We start from the raw sequence: 21,566 nt of genomic DNA, 5'->3' as shown, positions 1-21,566 counted from the left end.
TTCAAAGTAATGGTTCCTGTGCACTGCACTTTAAGTTCTATCTGTATATGAAGTTTGAAGTCAAAACCTGAATACTTCTGGACAAAAAAGAGAGGTGGAGAGAAGAAAAAAAAAAGTATAAAAATAATCAAAGGGCAATAACTGTGAAAGAAACCCACAAAATTTCTTTTGCTCAGCACTTCTCAACACAGTACACTTTATTGAATATCTTGTCCGACTTCATGTGCCAAATTGAGCAATGCATATACATAAAAAAGTATACGTATAGTGTCCTTCAATTAAATATGTGAAATGGCAATGCTAATAAAGTATAAATCACAAATACATAACAATACCTGGGAATGCTCTTGAGTTCCATAAGTAAGTCTCTCCCTTGAACACATTACCCATCCCTATCAAGTGTTACTTCAAAATTTGCTTATTGGAGCAAATAAATTAAGAAAAAAATAATAAACTTTCTAACCTGATGTCAAATAAGGCGACAGTACACCATATCACATGACCAATAGCACCCACAGTCAATATTTGCGTAACGTTTGAAGTCAATATCTCAAAAACATATGGAGTAATGGAGAGGAGCACACCTTGTCCTGATGTCCCAGAAACAGAATGACAGAGATTCCTATTTACCCCCCACCACTACATGGTGAGGGTTGAATGACCGACACTGGAGTTGGTAACCTTTGTTTGGTCGAGCCTGTCGAAACCTTATACAATTTTCAAATGTGATGTGTTATGCTTAACCATTGATTATGATTGACAATTTTTTTTTCAAGAAAACCGTATGTGTTAATATCTAGTTCATCAAATCAGTGGCATAGTGGTAAAACACCCATCTACTAGTCAGAATCACTCTGCGCACAACATTTTATGATATTGTTCATGTAGTGATTCAAACTTCCAGGACTTATTGCTCAGCATCTATATATAATACAAAACATACTTTTAACCTTAATAATCAAGGTTCTTTTTGGAATATGTTGCGTTAATCAGACTACGTTAATCATGTTGAGGCCGAGCATATGTAAGACTCGAACCTCGAACTTATGCTTTGTGAACAACTTCTTCACATGGCTTCGGTATCCAATTCAACTTTGATTAATGTATGCTTCATTAACTAATGTACTGTATCACATTTAAGCCGAAACACAAAGCGATAATTGACTAATATTTAGGAGTGCCAGGTCAATACTCAGAAATAAGGTCTTCGTAGCAAATGTTTACAAGTTTCATGTAAATATTTGTTACAATTTCCGTACAGTGAATGGTCAGTGGTGAATAAAACTCCTAACTTAACTCCTAACTTAACGACAACTTTGATGATGCCAAAGAGTACGCGGTAGTATCGTGACTCTGAAAAACATACAAGAAAACAACACTTCCATTACAAAATGTTTATATTTTATTCCGGGTTGATCAATGAGATTCCATGTACATGTGTCTTACATTTCCAAAACATGCATGCATACTTGATAAAGTTGATTGCACCAAAAAGGCATATTATTTATACAGTTTATTTTCCTTTGACAAACTGAGCAAAACACATACTATTCTGTTACAAACGTATAAAAAAACATACATATAACATAGCCCCTTATAAACATGAAGTCAAAATACAGACCACAATTTACTGGTTTACATGTAGTTTATACCGTACATATTTATGTGAGCAAGATAGTGACAAAAGCTAGAAAATATATATACAGCTCAAGTCTGCTTCTTTAGGAGACAGTACTCGGCCTTTGTTAATCACAATCATCCTTATACAATTTTTCCATTTAGGTTGTAAAATCTGTGTGTTCACAACAATGTTGACTTTCAGTGGGCAGGCTTAAACTTCCTTGCTCTCTTTCCAATAGCAATTATCATGTTATTTTTAACTGGATAACTTGGATAAGGTTATTTTCTATTCAGGTGATTGCTCAATGAAACTAAAAGTTGCACAGCATTATTAGATAGGGTTTATTTAAGAGTGAGTTTGGATTAAGCAGCTGGCCACAGTTGTTCAAATGAGTATATATGTGCATACTTTTAAAGTGAACATGATCATGTATCAAGATGCATATTGCGCAGACAACATTGCTATGACAATAGTTCTAGCAGAACATCAACCTTTTTTTAATGCAAACTGGGAACACATAAATGATTACATGTATGTTTTTATATTGGACTAGAATAACCATTAGCTCACAATAGTATATCAAAATAAAATAAGAAATTCAGCCATAATTTCAGATTACAATTTCCAAAATATTATAACATTGATCCTGTTGCTATAAGTTTACAGTATAATTGATGGAATACATGCAATATCTTCCATATACAAACTTGCAGAAAAATTTAATGATAAATACTTTGAAGAAAGACCTTAAAAGACTATCATGACCACACTGTTCTTTTTATCAGTGATCCATCATAACCGAATTCAATATGCCCATTGTGAACTTTCATGCCAATTCTGTGTTTTATTTCGCTTATCATGGCACGAGTTCACACGCCTTACCCCTCCAGTATTATTGCTCTTTCTTCTCTGCTTCTGATGTTGTCTTCTTTTGTTTTGGTAAGGACTTCCTGCACTGGTTGTAAATCTCATTAATTTCAAAGTCTTTGATTATGTTTTGCTGAAATGGGAACATATACAATCCTTTTATTTCTGCCTTAGATACTTGATTCAATTAATAAGAGTATGTCATAAGAGCATGCCAAACACATATGTAGATCATGAAACAACCATTTCAAATGGTGCAAGTTTCTTCTCTCTATAACAGAGGTCATCAAAAGTGACTGGCTCTAACAGAAAGCTTGAGCTGCTTCCACAAGCCAGAGAAATCACCCAGCTTGCTTATTTTCAACTTTTGTTTGAGTTTTGACACAACAAAGTGGGTAGTCACTGACCTTGGTAAAAGAATATTTGACGACCGTTCCCTTGGCGCTTATGGCAGGTCTGCGCGTCTTCTCCTTGCCCTCCTGGAAAACCACAACGGTAGGAAGCTGCTTCGAGAATGATGATGTGCTGATACGATACCTACAGAAATACCAAACAATATACTGTACATACTCATTGTCAGATCACAAACACATTGTCATGAAGACATTTAATTAGAACATCCTTAATTCACAGCAATGTGAAAAATACTGTCAGGATTAAATGATAGCGCATAGCCATAGAACATTTCATGACCCTGCAATTAGTAAGGGTGTTCCGACTGTAACAATAAATTTCTTCAGTTAAAAACTGTTGGCATTAATATGAGATGCATGGAAACAGGGCATGACAGACTGCCATTGGATGGGATAACATAATCATTATGTTTGTGTACACATCGTTTCATGTATTTTGTTGGACAGAGAAAACTAACAAAATATCAAAATAAGAGTTCAAGTAAGCTAAAAAACTTTCAATGGTGAGGATTTTTAAGTGTTAAGCATATTGTGTCATAAACTTTGATAACATTTTCGACTTGTAAATAAGCTATTATAAATTTCCCATTGTTACTCTACAGTACTACAGTCGTATACTTACTCCTCCGCAACTTCTGGAAATTTGCTTATATCAATTTTCCCAAACTGCAGGTTTTCTAAATGATATCTGAAAAAGTGTAATCAATCAGATACAACAATCATCAATATTTATATATGAACTCTTACTCTTAATGGCATACATGTCACAAGAGTTGTTTTTTTCCCAAAACAAGTAATCCTTTAAATAAAAGAAAAAGACTCGTGAATATTGAAAATAAAAATAATTTGTGCTGGTATGTGACCTTAAGCTGTATATTATATATGGTTACCTGTAATAGTGCTTAATAAAAAGGAAAATAGGCCTAAGGGGGTTAGATGTTAACCAGCAGATATTAACACTCCAGTGAAAAAGGTCTACCTAACAGATACACAATGGATTAAATTGGTTTTGTGTCATGTAGCAATGTAGTCAATTCTCAAAAGAACCAAAAAGCTTCAAAATGAAATGAAGTCTTACTCTGCTGAAATTTCTGAAAACACAGGTGCCAGGGTCACACATGGAGGAGACCAGGCAGCATAAAAACAGATCACCCACGTCACACGCTTGTCACGTGCAATTTCGTTCTGAAAAAAAAAAAATGATGAATGATTTCAATTCTTTTGTTCACAAAAAAGATGCCTCACAGATGCCTCGAAATGCTACACTGAGCCTCATGGCAATGAAAAGTGATGTATAAAGCGACAGCAACAATAAAAATGAAACCTACATCTACATACCTATAATATAAATACAACATGATGACCTCCTGGTCGAGGCAAAATATGCTACATTGTCCTTTAATATATAGTTAGACAGGTATTATTGCTTGGACTGGGAACAATATTTACCTGGTCATCACAATACAAACTGATCTGGAGATCATCAATTCAAAATCGGTACTCCGTGTACTCAATAAGAACCGGCTGCCGGCCAAAATGGACGGTTCAAATGGCAATTGGGCCAGTTAAAATTTGGAAAAATAAATGGATTTTAAGTAGAATAAGTAGAAGTTGGTTGGTTACTTTACTATTTGAGACGGTTCAACCGAAACTTATTGAGAATCCTGGGTACTTAGTAACACTTTTTGACACGACCTTCAGATTTTTTTGTACAATTTAGTTGAAAGCTTCATAAAATTATAATCACTATCGTTATAAACCTTCAAGTGTGGACCTCGAAAGTATGTCACAAACTCTGGCCCTTTGTAGACAGGTCTCGGCAAAAATACAAAATGCACTGAAACAAAAAGAAAACTGTATGAGGAAACAAAAGTGTATGAAGATGTTAATTTAGTGCCCTCAAAGCAGAAATGTCGCCTGCTGAGAGCGCCCATCATAGTAAAACAATTGTTACCGTATGTGGCGAAAAAACACAATTTACTTTTTAATTACTTTTGAACACCTTTAAACAATTCTTTATTCAATTTTACTTTTCTGACACTAACAACACTAATAGATAAGCACATGTCATGAAATCCTCGTGCCTTTCCCGCTTCAGCTTACAGTATATTACTTACTCCGGTAGACCACTCGGAAAATTAGCAAGTGCTATCAGAAAACCATATTCTCCGGTATTGTTCTCTCAAGGTTAATCGCAACACTTCATGTTTATGCTCCGGTTGTTTTTTTCTTAAAATGTCATTTTTCTAAAACATTTTTTTTTTCAATAATTTTCTAAAACGCCTTTAATACAATGTCTGTTTGTATACGTTATATATACTATATTCGCAGTTATGCGACACCGTATATCAATTTTAATGTAAAAGCAGCAAAACTTTGCAGAAGAAGAAAACTTTATCTGAATATCATACCATTTAATCATAAGTAACCCAGCAGTAAAGGGGCATAATTATGGTTTTACTCAGTCACAAATGAACTTGACCATGACATCTTAAACACAACCATATCAAAAAAGGTATGCTTCATTCCAACAACTGAGGGCATACTTACACAAGCACATCATTGCGTAGACAAAAGCATATGGCACACTGTTCTGGTAGAACATGATGAGGTTGAGAGCTTTGGCAAACATGCACGCCACAGACACATACTCCGCCGATGACGCTGAAATATCAGCAAAAAATCCCTAAGATCTTCATGTAACAAACTGAATGTCTCATATTACTGCTGATTTGACATGATTTTCAACTGTTAAATTGATTGAAATCAAGTCAGAAAATTTGTTTCAATATAAAATATTATAAATTTACGTCATGACATAACATCATAGTATTTCTTTTAATTACAATTATTACAATAATTATTCCTGATGTCAACCAGGTTGTGTGACTACATAAATACATACCCTGCTTTCGGTTTTTCAGAACAATCACACAACCCAGAAATGTTAACCACTCCCATTGTTGCTGAAATAGATAAAAAATGTAGTTTAATAACATTTAAAAGTATATAATTATTGAATTTGTATATGTTCATAGTGGTTAAAACAAATCAGGACCAACTATAAAACTCTGAGCTCACAGCCTAATATTTTATTTACTTACAAAATATTTTTTTTGCAAGGCATAATAATACGTACATTCATTTTTTATTATTTTCAAATGTATGTGTGCAGAATACCATTTTGTAGTGCACATTTTAATAATTTCAAAGTTAATAGAAATCACTAGATACATATTAACTAATTAATAAACAGTGACTTCTGTAACTTAGAATACAGCATTTTATACAATAGGCTGCTGATTTTTAATAGTTTCTATTTTATGCCGAATGTTAACCAAACTTTATTGCAAAAGATTACTTCTTTTTCAAAATGGGTATACATCATGTCCATTAGTTTGAGAACTGCATCCAGATCTCACATTATTTCACCAGACACAATGATTAATACATTTTACCTGCAGTTGACAGTCTGTCAAAGTGATAAGATCAAGTGTTTGAAATGTTTGTGCATGACATGTACAAACAGCAAGTGTCAAAGTGCCTTTGTTTTTTAATGTTATAGAGTCACTACTGGGGTGATAACAACCCAAAAATCAAAATGCTTAATTTAAGTTTGAGCATGATGGATTCAGGCAAAGATTTAGGAACAGAGGCAACTATTCATAACATATTTCAACTGTTCTCTGTCATTTAAATAAATCTAAAAGTACTTTGTACTATTCAAGTAAAAAAAACAAACAAGTGAATTTTGTCCAACATAATGCCCCCTGGGTGACACATTGACAGAAACATGTGGAAGATTTATTAAAGGAGTTTAAAAGAAAAAGTGCATTGATTATTGGTGGTTTGTCTTTTTCGTACAACTGTTGAACTAGACCTTAAGTTAACCTTCTACACCCAAAAGAAAAGGGTCATCTGCTGGTAAAGTGCAACCCACCACTGATGTTCGTTATTCCTAGGTAAAAACCCTTCTCCAGTAAAGGTGTGAAAAGTTACGGTTAAGTTATCATATAACTGTTGACCAAAACTAGTCATGACTTGAATGTAAATCATACAAAGAAACTGACATATGGAACACTAAATTTCCATACCCCTTTAAACTCAAATATTTGAAGAGCTTTTCAAATCAATTGAAGACCTCTTGAACTGTTTTAAAGAGGTCTCTAAATATGAGCTGCTATCACTATATATTCTCTTACAAATTGAATAATAGAGCTCTTAAAATCAACAGCAATGAGCCCTAATTTAATTAATGAGGATAAAAAATGATCTTTAGAAGGCTCCAATACAAACAAATCCGTACTTATCAATAATTGATTAGAAGACAGCTCTTTTTCTATTATGGAGCTGTTCAATTTTGTTGAGAGTATTAATTCAACTTAATTGGAAACAAAACTGTGTAAAATAATGAATTGGAGATATCTCTAATTGATGATATCATAAACTTGATTGAAGACCTCTTTAATTGATTGAAAGATGTCCAAAATTATTTGAAAAGCTTTTCAACTATTTGAGTTAACATCACATTCATCGAGTTAGACCCACTTTCCATTTTCCTCAGCAGAATTTTGCTATTGCAGCCAAAACAATAACTTTTTGACTGTCCATGTTCCATGGAATTCAGATTTTTAGCCTGCGGCAGCTGATCAGCCCACCAAAGATTTACAATCCAGGATTCCCTTGGAGGTGATAAGAATCTCTGTTAAAATTAATGTTGTTTAAATGACTTAAGCTATCACAGAGAAAACACACTTGACTATAATGGCGTTGTTAAGTTAAAGGATTGCAAATTTGGTGAAACATGCATGGATCAATGTAAAGCTACATAACATAAAAAATCTTTGCCAGAATTTCTAAGTCATTAAATTAAGGTGTCAGAATTGCATAAATATGCAATAAATACTTAATAGTCATCATTATTTGATTGTATGAAGTTTCAAAGTCATACTGCACATCAAGTAATGTCAATTGATTATGATATCTGCAGTAAAAAGTGTTTTGTCTCTGCCATTTTAAATTATTTTACAGATCCACTTCTGAGAAAATTGTTGGTTATCTTTAAAACGTTTTGCACTAAGTAAGCTTACTCAAGAATAATGCAGTTGTATTTGCACATGAGCTTGATGTTTGTTCCGGTCTGACCAGACTTACCAACCATGCTTAAACATACTTGAAACAAATGGATTTTCTTGTCATTGTATAAGAAAAGTATGATACTTATATCAAGGATAGTCCAGAAACTTCTAACAAAACTTTCATCATGTTATTGTAACTTAAACTGTGAGATATTTACGGACTTACCAATGCTAGGGAGCAATCTGTAAACAGAATGTCGCAGAAAGGCGATACAGTCTTCAAAAGGAAGTAGGAAACAGAAAGAATGATATTTACATAAATATGTGGTATAAGATAGGTTTTTGATACTTCTTTTATGTATTTAACATTAAATAAAGGTCGAAATAAGCCTACGACGTCCATCTTGAAGTTGACACATATGAACCCAAAGAAAATTTAAAAGTCTGTTGCAGACAACTCTTTTCTAGTTTGTGCGCATTCGGAACTCCTCGGCCATTTTTTCAAAAACAACCTCGGATGTATATGGACGGTTTACATACTTAAAAAGTGGTACGTTTAAGTCCGCTGCAAATAGATCGCGTAGTAATCTTATTTAGTAGTTAAAATTTATGACTTAACTCATGGGAATCGTAATTATGTTTGCAATAATACACTTCACTGGCAATCAATTTAAACTGAGAGCAATGAATACAACTCTTAAACACTACATTTAATTAATGCTTTTATTCAAAAAAATACGGACTACTTCAACAGATGTACCGGCATACATCCGAGGTTGTTTTTGAAAAAATGGCCAAGGAGTTCCGAATGGTTTGTGCGCTTATATATCATGCAGCATTTACTTCCCTTGTGTTAACTAAATCATACACATGTATTGAAAATATCATGCTTAGAAATATACTTGATTCTGGATTTCCTTCTCTACCTTATCTAGACCTAAATCATATTTGATAATGTTTCCTGTTTTGAAATATCATACTGAATGGCCAATGTCAAGCGTTATGATACATGTATAATATGAAGCTCTAATAGAGACCATCAATTGGACTTGATAAAAAAACAAGATTTTTACAATTTTTCGAATAATCGATATCCTGTTTACTTTTCACAAATTCGATGCATTTGAATGCGTAATAGAACACCAGAACTCAATAGTATCTAATACAATAACGCTACTGTGTTGGCAATATTGAGCAAACCATTTTTGATTGAAGGTCACAACCACCATGACCTAATTGCCGTTCAAACTGATATGGTAATCTACTGGTTTTGATCGGTATATGGGTGTAGGATCTATTGCACAAAAATGTGTCATCTCAACTCTTAACCTTATTGTTTCTAAACATATGCATATCCTATCAAAATACATAGATATGTTGTATATGTTGAGAATTTAAAACTGTACTGATGTATATATATCTATGTGAAAAATAAATGAGAAAAAACAACAACTCTGAACTTTGACCTATTGCCCTCAACATACAAACTTATACTGGTCATGATCTAAATTGCTACATAGTTTCAAAACTGTAATTTAAAGCAATTTAGATAAATCTATATTGAGAAGAAACATTATTTTAGTAATGGTCAATCAGAACTTGGCCTAAAAAAACATTATATTTTTTTAAGTCATTGTACGTACAAATTATGTCAAGTACAACAGCCTTGCTTCAAACAAAGGTTCTGCACAATTTGCCTGGGCGAGAACATGAGACCGAAGTTTCATTAGAGTAATTTGATTTCTGTAGAATGTATGCTCACTTTAAGATTTAAGGCCTGAACCTTTTAACCTGAGGGAACTTGACATTTATCTGGAGCAGTATCAGATGTATTGGGTCTGGTCTGCATTTGTGTAAGAATACTTTTCAAATATATATCCTTCTACAGATTTAACTTCTATAAGCTTTAAGAACCATTGGATTATGCACGAGGAGTTGTCACTCAGCACACAAGAGCTCTGTGATACAGCCATCATATAACTGAAACCACATTTTAGGCATTTAAAAAAACACCACAAGTGGCAACATGACTCAATCTCACAGTTCAGTCTAGTTAACCTCTCTGCCATAAAAGCTACTAAGTCTATAAAATCAAATTTGCAGAAAATCTTAATGGAATCACTATTAGAATGTTTATATTTAAGTTTTACATCTAAGTACAGTGTCTGTGGAAACTGATATATATGAAACAAGCACTGTAAATGTAGTATATAATTTTATTGACAACAATTCATTATGAGTGTTCAACTCTTTTATGTCACTTTGGTATCTTCCATAATTCAAATACAATGTTGTCTAGACAAACATTTGATTGTAATTAACAATATAAAGCAAAACAAAACCTATTTGTAAAAGTAACTGTTCAATTTTGAAACAAAACTATCTTACAACAAAAGCGTTATCACAGACTACAAAAAAGTGTAGTTTCTTTTTTTCATCACTTTTTCTTCCCTCCTTTGGCAGAGTTCCTTCCACTTTTCTTGCCTCCACCCCCCTCAGCCACATCCAGTTTTTTATTCAACACTTCCTCTGTTGATCGCAGCTGGTCGTCAACAGAAGTCTTCATCTTCTTGATTTCCTCAGCAAGGAAGGTCTGTATCATGCCTCGTAACTCCTTTCTGGCCTCAGACTCATCTTAAACAAACAAAAATATTAATACTTTGGTAATAGTTATTATACTGACAACATGTGTTACCTGAGGAGCAAAATCGTTTAGCTGGAATGAGCCTGGATTCTACTGATTACAATCAAATAGATTTGACAGTTCAAAAATAAAAATGTCCTGATATACAACTGAAGTATACAACTTTAATCTAGGAGCGTTTCTCAAAAATCAAGCAAACAGCTCTAAGCTGTTCCCTGTATTTTGGCTAGTGTGGATGTCAATGCCTGTAGTTACCTGGTTGTGGAGACTGCGCAGGTGGCTCAGGTTCAGGCTCAGTTTCAACAGGTATCTCCTCCCCGGCTGCCTCACCCTCATCAGCTGAAACACACGCCCAATCACTTAATCAACAAACCAGTAAAGTCAGGCAAACTATTAGGTGAATTTCTACCTACAACTACATTTTGCTGAATATGTATAAAAATTATCATACGGTAATATATATGATCAATCAAAGTGTTATAGAACTCACTGTCTATAACAAAAATTAACCAAAGAAATAATATTCAATAAATTATAATTATTTAAATTTTTCCTCAAAATGCTGCAAACAAACACAATCACCATGTGAGGAGTGCTAAACCTTCCCAATTCATAAATCAATGATACATTATAAAGGAGATCTGAACTTCATGAAGAAGAAAAACTTTTGTGATAACATTATCAGATAAAATTTCCTCCCTTTTCAAAAACAATGTGTTTCTAAAACATAATGTCCTTTTTTTGTCAGATAAATGTGCCAGATTACGTAAGTGTTAAAAGGAATTATTCATATTGATTATTGTCACCAAGTGCAGTCCAGGGTCACTATGGCTACGGCTTGGAATTTGAAATATTCCTGGTCACTACAATCTAGACTTTCGAGCTACTGACCACAAATAAAATAGGATTCATCTTCTTGTCATAATAAACGAGAGCTGTCACAGAGACAGCGCGCTCGACTATTCCGCCGCTGTTCAGTGTAAGGATTGAAAAGTTTTGGCAAAACATGCATGGATCACTGTAATTTATAAGTCCAATAATAAAGGGCCAATATTTGCAAAATACAGTTATCTAACTTCGTTATTCAAGTAGGTTGGGTGGTTGAGAACAATTGTATTAAGTCTCAATGCAATACATCAAGTAGTTGCTGAGATATTATCCTATGTGTGCTAACATGCAAAACCTTAACCAGAATTTCTAAGTCACTTAATAAAGGGGCAAAAATGATATAATATGCAAGATAGAGTTATCTTACTTGATTAATTAAGAAGGTTGAATGGTTGGGAGCCTATGTATAAAGTTTCAATGCAATACATGATGTATTCGCTGAGGTATTAACTTAAAAGAGGTTACGGTACATGCAAAACCTTTACCAGAATTTCTAAGTCAAATAATAAAGGCCCATAATTTGCATCATATTCAAAAAAGTGTTATCTAACTTCATTAATTTAGTAGGTTAGATAGTTGGGAACACATATCTAAGTTTTAATGCAATACATAATGTATTTGCCAAGATATTGACTTAAATGTGGTTACATGCAAAACATTAACCAGAATTTTTAAGTCGAATAATAAAGGCCCATTATTTGCATTATATTCAAATAAGTGTTATCTGACTTCATTAATTTAGTAGGTTATATAGTTGGGAATCCATATCCAGAGTTTCAATGCAATAAATGAAGCATTTACTGAGATAATGACTTAAAGGTGCTTACATGTAAAACCTTAACCAAGGTGTGATGCCGAAACCAGCGTGAGTAGTATAGCTCTCCTTATTCTTCGAATAGTCGAGCTAAAAAATTATACTAAATCTGAGAAACATAAAATCAAGAGTCTTAGATTTTTTGAGAAAAAAGGTAATTTAATAAAGGTCACAACCCAGCAATAAGTTTTGATGTACTGACCTCAAAATCAAAAGTGGTCTTCTACTGGTCGTGAACCTATGTTAAACCAGTTCAATTATTGTTGGTACAAATGTTTCCAAAAGACGTTGGCCTTGACCTTATTCTTTGTTCCTACTAACCTCATAAACAATAGGGGTCATATACAGGTCAAAGGCAGTCCATGGATGGAGTTTTATGGTTCCAGTCTTCAAATGTTCTTGAGTTTTTGTGCCAAAATAAGTTTGCCATGACCTTTGACCTGTTGACTGCCAAAACAATGTTCCTGTTCCTTCTTATATATTATTATTACATTATAAAGAAATTACGCAAATAATTAAAAAAAACTAGCTGTGAACATTTAATCTTTCTGATCACCTAAACAATATGGGTCATGTACAAGTCAATGGCATATCCTACAACAGCAGTTTCATGGTAAAACATCCCTTAGAACAACATCCTGATATGTGCAAACTATATGCCCTATCTTCTTTAAACGGCGCATCACAAAGACAAGCAAATGAGGAAAATTTCTAAAAAATACACATTTACATAAGAAATATATGGACATTTTGTTTAGGTGTGCATAATCCTACCACTTGCAACCATGCTAATTTCAGCCCAATATAAAGCAACAGAAACATCCCTACACATGCACTGTTTCACGCCAATGCACACGGTGCGGGGATTACCAACATCCCAGAGGTCAACCGCAGAGTGTGGGCGGGGCGTGCTATCCAGGACCACGGGAGAGAACCGCAACTGGCTGTCTCCCTGCTCCAGTGACAGACCACCCTGTCCCACACATCCATCCTCTACATGTCCACCTTTCAAATCTAACAGTAAACATCGGTATGTTACTTTAGCTTGTTTATACTCAAAAACAAACTACATTTAACAGATCTAACTTTTCAAAGTTTTCCATACAATCGGCATTTTACCTTCTTTATTTCAAAATGCCAATACAAAAAAAACTATTAATTTTGTAAATTATTGTTGGCCATTACAGGATGTGACAAGGGCCCCATATAGTAGCATATATTTGGCAAAGGGAGCAATTTGAAGGCATATGATAAGTCAATCAGGATAGGCCACCAAGTAACATGTTGCTCGTACATCATAAACACTTTATACGAGATATATTGTGTTAAACAAGAGGCCCAAAAGGGCCTATGCTCCACTGGCATTGCTTTTGTGGTCATCTCAATCCAGAGCATGTATGTATGGTAAAAGGCAACAGACATATAGTTTATGTTTTGTGTTTAGGTTACCTGAAAACGTAGCACGTTCAACATCTGAGCCAAGAAAGTATTGTAAGCAGATTAGTTGCATGAACTATTTTAATATGTGCCAAGTAAAAGTCATCTGACAAAAAAAAAATGCTTTCAAAACTGTACTTTAATAGTAAAAGTTTCTGTAGTTTTAAAAGTTAAAAAAAGTTGGTCAAAAGGTCAAAGTCAAGGGCATCCTAGGACAACATTGATCAATTTGAACAAACATTCACAATCAACTGTGCTGAGATGGATGCACGAACACACAAAAAGATTTTCAAACCTTTCCAAATTTATGTTTACCAAACCTGTGAACCCTGGGTGTGGCCAGTAATGACACCAGGTGCATAACTTAAACATTCACAACCAATTTTGTTAAGATGAATGCACAAACTACAGAACTTAAAGCTAAAAAATGGCCTTTGGGCTTTCAACAAGAACAAGGCAGAGTTATTCACAAAATCAACTGCAGAAGCAAAAAGCAAATTGTCTCTCAAAATCCTAGACTTGCAAATTGTCTCCCTTAACTCTAGACTTGAATTTACATGTACATGTAAACTTGCCTAAAAATAGAATTCGCTCATGCAGACCTGGCTAAAAATTGAAAGCATTTCTTTAAAACTTACGGACGAACATACTACGTACACATTACCATCGCATAAGCTCTTCCGGCCTTTGGCCAGTAGAGCTAAAAATCAGTAAACTTTCCATGCGCAAAGATTGATCAAGGGAATTTGATTATAAATGAACTCATGTTCTTTGTATTTGTTTTTAAATTGGTCAAAAAATAATTATTATACATTTAAAGTTATTTCATTGTGCACACGTTCACATTGCCATCTTGTCCAAGCAAAACTAATATGTAGTTTTTCTTAAATAAAATAAATATAAATGGAGTTAACTTTGAGAACATACATATACTTTCAGCATACATATCAAGTTTGTAGTTGATATCTTAAATGCCTTTAAAGTCATAAAGAAAAAAACTTTAAAAAAAAAATAAACAGATAAAAGACGGACAGAATGTGTGATTACTATATAATTTCAGCATCATATAAAAAGGTTCTATTCCTAGTTTGACTACAAATTTATATATAGGACATCTATTTAAGTGTAAGAATACCAGTATAATGTTCACTGTAAAATAATCTTGCTACATGGTATATAACGGAATTAATGTGTGAAATTTCAAGAAAAACAACATAATTTCTCCAAAAACCTTGGTTCTTCAGTACATGAATGCTAAACACACAATAAGTTGTACCTTCTGTGGGTGGTGGAGTAGGTGGCATCCCGACATAATTGATGGAGAGGTCAAGTCTTACCTGAAATTAAGTGCCCATAATCAACTAAACATAGAAAGTTATCACTCACAAAATAAGTTTTTGCAGAGACACTTAATCATGTTCAATTTTTAAGTTTTACAAAAAGTAGTATTTTCAATTTAAGATTTATCTAGATAAGATGTTAACATGATCACCAGACAATCGTAAGTAGAAGTATTTAGATAAACACAAAAATTTCATTGTTTAAAAATAATTGGTCTTGACTTCTTTAAAAAACTTGAAAAGGAAAAATCTGGGACAACTCAGCAACACATTTTGTTTTTAAAATTATTACTTAAAACAAACTTGAAAACAATAAACTTACAATAATTATAAGACGTTCAAAATGTTGCTTATTGATTATGTAGACGCACTTACAAGTGGAGTGAAGGCGTACTTGTACATCTTGAAGTGACGGAAGTATGTGTTGACCGTGTACTCTGTCACAAGCCGAACCTGGTCAGCCGAGAAAAGCTCAATGCTGTGGGGAGGACGCTAGAAGGAGGGAAAAAGCATGTAAATTATAAACCACTTGTATGTGTTTTTATCAATTCTTAAAGGTGCTTGCTCATGTTTTTGTAAAGTGCACTTTTTTGTATGACGAAATAAAGTGTGACAAATCATTAGGAGTGTTAAAGCTATGATACCAAAAGCTAGAACCCTTCAGAAATTGTTGATATTTGCTCAAATATTGTCTTTGAAGACCACACTTTTAATTAGCGTTAACAACCATAATAATCACTTGATTACAGCTTTGTTGTTGCATGATTGGTTGATTGACATTATTATGTGATGTTATCAATGTATTGTTAAGACATAAAAATAACAAAAACTTTTGCTAAAGTCTTGTTGGCCTTGTGGTTAAGGCATCGGTTTTCTTATTCTTTCTTGACTCGTGCTCCACTAAAACCAAAATATTTTTTTATGCTAATACTGTATTTTTTCATGCAATATCGATATCATAGAGTAAAATAACATGAGAGAGTACCTTTAAGCAATCATTTTTTAAATACATACCGTAATGATGCATTTAAGATTTATATAAATGTACAGTAAACAATGTTATTCTATTGCTACTATAAATTCCAAGATAAAGTTATCTACATTCTAGGACATACATTCACTGCATGACACAGGACCATTTCTTTAAAGTAGGAGAAGGTCTGATCTAGATTGCCGAACGGGGTCTCTGCAAATAAGAGTTACATGTATAAAAGATTCAGTGTTACAAATACAAATTTATAAAAGAGGGAATGTATGTAAGTATAATGTAATGTAAATAAAGTGAATAAACTGATGTATAATGAGCACAGAATATAGATGGCAAGAATGACCTTGACCTTGATGATAGTGTCCCAAATTCAATCCCCACTCATGTCTTCTTTCAGTTTGAAAACTTCATGCCAAGTTTTAAAAAACATGCATAAGTAACACAAATTGAATTTGAGCATGGACCAGATTGAGTGTTTTGTCACTCTCAACTCCGATTCAGGAGGGACCTCCATGATCCCAATTTTGAGTATGTCTGAGATATACTTTCGACACCAGCTCAATCTTTACAGTGAATGCTTATAATATAATATGACATACCTTATGCATTTTTTTCTCTTCCCAAAACCTAGGTTAGCCTTAGTTGTGAACTTTTACAAGTTGTAATAAAACTGCGACCTTTTTGCTTATTTTAAACTGAGAGCAGAAATTCATACAAGTTTTTTTTCTTGTATTCTTACATATTGAGTTCTATTTGTGTCTGAATTGTGTTTTTTTACCCTTTAAGTTTATTTGAATACACTGCATAAATTTCTTTGTTGTACATTTTTCGCATAAAAAATGTAAGTAAATGCATGTTTTGTAACTTTGTAGTTAACCCTCATCCTTAAACCAAATTTTCATTTTTTTATTAAAAAATGCCAAATTTTCTATGTTTAAATGGCACCCCATTTTGAGAGCAAAATATTTACTTTTTTACAGTGCCGTAGCTCCGTCAACATCTGAGTAAGGTTTTTAAAAAGAGGACAAATGCCTGCATTTTACAGCATTGAAGGCTTTCCCTGCTAGATTTGAGGAGAGGAAAATGCCCATGTTTTATTACATTATGAGTGCACAAAAAATATAAAATGTTCAATTTTATTGAGAACTGAATCCCATGGTGAGGTAAGATATTAACAAACCAACACTTACTTACCAATACAAACTTCATGTGTTTTTTTGACAATGGAGAAGAAAGCAGATGTTTGCTCTTTGGAGAATTTATTGTCCCTGGCAAACTGCAGTGTGTAATAGTACAAGTCCATAATGATCCCTGTTTTCAGGCTGGTCTTGTGGTCATCCAGGTGGAATACATCTGCCAACACCCTGCAATCAAATACACCACCTAGTTACCAACCAGACATGCACAAAACATTGTGTACAAGGAGAGTCAACAGCCTTAAACAACAAAACAGTATTTCATTTCTTTAAGTTATTAAATCAAAGTAGAAACACACTAAGAGATGTCGAAGAATTTAACAACCAACAGTACTTAGATTCAGATATCAAGAAAATGATGCACATGCACTTCTTTGTTGGAACTGAACTTACATTTTAATGTGGTCAGCATTGAGGGACTCATTGATTCTGTCCAAGTCATCCACAGTCAAGTCAGCCCTGCAATCATAAATCTCAAATATTGTATTGAATAATATTATCATTAAAAATCTTCCTCTCTTAATAAAGACCGTAAAGTTGTATCATTTTAAATACTTTTTTAAAAATATAACAATAATAAAGTAAATGGTATTTTCTCTCTAAAAATGACATATATGACAGTTTAGGCTTGCCAAAATTAATAATAATTTGGACTTCATACTTGAGACAAATTTAAGCTTTTAAAGTAATAAATCTGAGGGAAAACCTAAATGCCAAAATCAGTCAATGATTAGTAATAAATTATTAATGTTTTAGAAATATACATACCAAACACTGACTTTTGCCTTGTGGTTTCTGGGCTGAAGTAAGAAAATGCAAGGCCATGAACTGTAGTGGCACAATATGCTTATCATAATTCAACATCAGTTTTTTAGTAAACAACTATTTATGTTTGTCATATAAATATCTCTTTTATGAACGATAAAATATTGCTTAAACCTCTGTGGAAGAGTTGGCCAATTTTAATGGCCTTCAGTTCTGTTCACGACAATGAAGTGGCCTTTATAGAAGCAGTCTCATCAAACTGGCTAAACAAAAATATGTGTGTAAAATAAAAATCTAATTTAATATCACCATTTAATTAATCATTGGTGTAGATCTTTATAAATCTAAACCTAGTCCAAATAATTGTATGTTTACGGATTTTTTAACAATTTTTGATATGGCAAATCCTTCACGTACAAATTGTTTAGTATCAAAAGTGGGTAGTTATTCCGATCGGGATTCTGGGTTAAAGCATTTAGGATCTAAAGAATATCATAAAAAACAAGAAATATTACCAGATTACGTTATTTTATATCAGTTCTATACATAAAAATTTCATATCCTATGAATAAATATGAGTTTGACATGTTTTTTTCATTTCTTGCTGTCAAAACATATCAATATATACATGACGGGCACCTGCAAGGCTTCAGGGTACAGTTTTAAAACAATCGGAATATTTCGGCCATGGCCGAGTTGTTACGTTTATTTACGAGGTCTATCTCGAAAGTTGTTTGAGGTGGCTGAGTTATTACGATTGAGTCAAGTTGTTCCGCTTGGCATAATTGTTGTCTGTGTCAGTCAACTTTCGTTTTATTGGAAAGGTAAATAATGTGTTTTAATGCATTAAATGCTTGTTTTGTGCAAAATAACTTTTCACTTACATGGTAAAATATGAATATAAACCTTAAAACCATAAAATACTTCACTTAATACAATTTCAATATTTTTCAAAACACCCCTGGTTTTTGCACATACCCGTTTAGACGTTAGGGATTGGAAGAATCCCGTATAACAAGTCTAATATTTTAGACTAATCTAAACCAAGTAAAAAAGAAGTGTTAGCCGCCTTTTCAATTTATTCTCTTACTGTCATATCTTCAATAATATAGCAATATTTTTCACACCAATGCTGGTAAAAATAACATGTGTGCTAAGTTTATTTTTAATGTGATGCTTTTGACTTACAGTGCTCCAGCCAGGATTTGAAAAGGGCAGGGTTAAAAAGGGCACTTTCAATGAGCCTTGATCGGGCACTTGCAAGGGCCAATGTTGAATTGTGTTTTTGTTGTAATTACTTTCAATCCTAATAGTTAGTTATGAATACTTTACTCCTTATCTGTTTTCTTTAATTTAGTGTCAAAACTAATTCTATTTATTATTTTCATACTTATTTCTGAAAATTGACTCTGTCAAACAAAAGGGCACAGCAGGGTGTAGTTAAGGGCAGCAGGGTGCTGGAAAAGGGCAGCAGGGTGCCCCCACCCTGCTATTTAGGCCTAGCTGGAGCACTGACTTAAATAACGATACACGTTACTTTCTTTATTAAAAGTTTGTGGGTTTTTTAAATTGAAACAAGTATTTTTATGTAAAAACAAATATTTGCAACATCGGGTATAAATGGTATACCTGAATTATCTTAGGTATTTCTTGAATCTGCGGTTCATCTGGAAGGATCATCGTTAAAATTAACAATAAAATCCTGTTAATTGAAAATTTGGCGTCAAATTGTTGTCATAGGCGCAGGAACTTCCGGTTTTATTTTGGTCACACGACAGTAACTTTTCAAAGGGTTACACACAACTATTCGAACGTTAATCTCACAAGCAGTGATCGACTTACTAACTCTACGCCTTTATATCTGAAATAACACGCGCCAATGTATGACAATATCGTCTTAAAATGTAAACAGTTGTATGACAAAAACTTTTAAATAAAATTCATCGATGTATGGTTCATATGGAACATATTTGTTTTATAGTTATTGATACATTTAAGCAGGAATGGCATGGTTCATTATCTAATAGCTCTGTTCTTGATATGTATAAGGTATCTAAAAATGCATTCCAGTATGAAGAATATCTGAATATATTACCAAGGAAATACCGCCTTATATTTGTAAATTACGATTATCTGTACATCCATTAAGGATACAAACTGAACGATTTGCCAAAAATAATATTCCGCGTAATGAACGCTACTATATGTGTTGTAACCATCTTGATATTGAAGATGAATACCATTTTGTATGTTTATGCCCATGTTATTTAGTTATTAGAAAAAAACAACATAATTATTATGTTCGCCACTCCGTGTCTAAATATCATCAACTTTTAAACTATGTTAATAGATTTGAGCTTATTAACCTCTGTAAATACGTGAGGAATCATTATGTATCCGTAACTGGATTCTTATCAATGATACATAATTTTGTTCATCCTCTTTTACAACCTGTTTATTAAGCTGTTACACTACTGCGTTTACACATTATACCTTGTAGTAGTTAATTATAATTGCATAACGCTCCTGGAACACAAATATTTGTTCAACTTTAAAACTTACCTTGTACAAACACATGACATATTTAAGTGAATTAGTATATGTGATTAGACGATGTACGTTAGTATTTGTAAGTCTTAATAAAATGTCTGTTCTGTTCTGTCTGTTCACTATGTACCTAACTGATAGATCAAATCATAGTGTTTCCGGACCATGAGCAGGCTCAATTAGCACATAATTACATTAATTAAACCTGCACAGTGTTAAAAAAACAAACACTGAGTGATCGGTAGGGTACAAAATGACCGACAGTAGGTAACAAATTGACCGAACGAAGCCGACTGGGTACAAAAGACTAGATACTGATTAATAAAACAAAAATAAAATATTTTATTATAGAAAAAATAACTAGAGATGTGATAAATACCGCTTTGTAAAAAAATAGTTAAATGCGACACAATATTTTCAAGAGCATTTTACTAAGTCAAGAGCCATAACTCTTGTTAGACTGAGTGAAATACGACGGAAGTGTGATCTCTTGGAGGAGGAAAACATTCCATGGTGACCAAAAATACCTTTGACATTTCATGACATGTGTCGGTGTTATTCTTTACGAGTTACAAGCTACACAAGATTGTGACTGGACGTGACGTGACGAACACAACTCTACTCCTATATAGTCCCCTGATGTATCCATCTGGTGGTATAATAAAAATAATTGTTGTAAAACTAATATCAACATTAAATTTTGTATGCATAAAGTCAGAGTTAATTTATTGTACCACTGGAAACATAAGCGAATATATATTTATTATATATATCTTTTGCGAATGGAACTTCAACTCGTAGTGGATATAATAATCATAAAAGTGTAGCATAACTATATTATAACAGTTGTACTATCAGCACAATCGGTAGTAAACATCTTGGTAAAAGGATTCATTAATTACATACTTTGATAGGCAGCCTAGATGTGTAGATATGGAAGTTTTATGGAAGTAACTAAGACAACAACA

At 33.2% G+C, this 21,566-nt stretch overlaps 2 protein-coding genes across 3 annotated transcripts; both read right to left on the bottom strand.

Moving 5' to 3' along the window:
- Positions 1–1,389: 1,389 nt before the first annotated feature.
- On the bottom strand, positions 1,390–8,390 carry LOC128230127 (thioredoxin-related transmembrane protein 2 homolog). The gene is made up of 8 exons (XM_052942155.1): positions 8,206–8,390; positions 5,807–5,867; positions 5,452–5,565; positions 4,662–4,738; positions 3,980–4,086; positions 3,524–3,589; positions 2,896–3,025; positions 1,390–2,621 (listed from the first exon to the last, which is right to left on the bottom strand). The coding sequence occupies exons 1-8, from the start codon at positions 8,380–8,382 to the stop codon at positions 2,514–2,516; spliced, it is 840 nt and encodes a 279-aa protein (XP_052798115.1). The 5' UTR covers positions 8,383–8,390; the 3' UTR covers positions 1,390–2,513.
- Positions 8,391–10,195: 1,805 nt separating this feature from the next.
- On the bottom strand, positions 10,196–19,816 carry LOC128231972 (cilia- and flagella-associated protein 119-like). Of its 2 annotated transcripts, XM_052945279.1 has the most exons (10): positions 19,681–19,816; positions 18,055–18,086; positions 17,680–17,745; positions 17,285–17,454; positions 16,218–16,288; positions 15,478–15,594; positions 15,039–15,099; positions 13,196–13,339; positions 10,879–10,962; positions 10,196–10,613 (listed from the first exon to the last, which is right to left on the bottom strand). In XM_052945279.1, exons 1-10 carry the CDS (start codon positions 19,729–19,731, stop codon positions 10,417–10,419), a joined length of 993 nt encoding a protein of 330 aa, XP_052801239.1. In that variant the 5' UTR covers positions 19,732–19,816; the 3' UTR covers positions 10,196–10,416. The 2 variants fall into 2 exon arrangements, with proteins under 2 accessions (XP_052801239.1, XP_052801240.1); XM_052945280.1 differs by lacking the exon at positions 13,196–13,339.
- Between the last annotated feature and the right edge of the window lie 1,750 nt (positions 19,817–21,566).

The sequence above is a fragment of the Mya arenaria genome, chromosome 4 (assembly GCF_026914265.1).
Source record: "Mya arenaria isolate MELC-2E11 chromosome 4, ASM2691426v1".
NCBI lineage: Eukaryota > Metazoa > Mollusca > Bivalvia > Myida > Myidae > Mya > Mya arenaria.
The sequence above is the reverse complement of the archived record's forward strand: the minus strand, read 5'-3'. Positions and strand labels throughout refer to the sequence as shown.

What these genes read in the sequence shown, in the direction of transcription:
- LOC128231972 (XM_052945279.1), bottom strand. Translation starts at nt 19,731, where the DNA reads ATGATCCTTCCAGATGAACCGCAGATTCAAGAAATACCTAAGATAATT. An exon ending in AAGGCAAAAGTCAGTGTTTG is followed by an intron (nt 17,746 to 18,054) that starts GTATGTATATTT and finishes TTATGATTGCAG; the next exon opens with GGCTGACTTGACTGTGGATG. An exon ending in AGTACGCCTTCACTCCACTT is followed by an intron (nt 15,100 to 15,477) that starts GTAAGTGCGTCT and finishes ACTTAATTTCAG; the next exon opens with GTAAGACTTGACCTCTCCAT.
- LOC128230127 (XM_052942155.1), bottom strand. Translation starts at nt 8,382, where the DNA reads ATGGACGTCGTAGGCTTATTTCGACCTTTATTTAATGTTAAATACATA. An exon ending in TCTGAAAAACCGAAAGCAGG is followed by an intron (nt 5,566 to 5,806) that starts GTATGTATTTAT and finishes CTGATATTTCAG; the next exon opens with CGTCATCGGCGGAGTATGTG. An exon ending in TTTCCAGAAGTTGCGGAGGA is followed by an intron (nt 3,026 to 3,523) that starts GTAAGTATACGA and finishes GTATTTCTGTAG; the next exon opens with GTATCGTATCAGCACATCAT.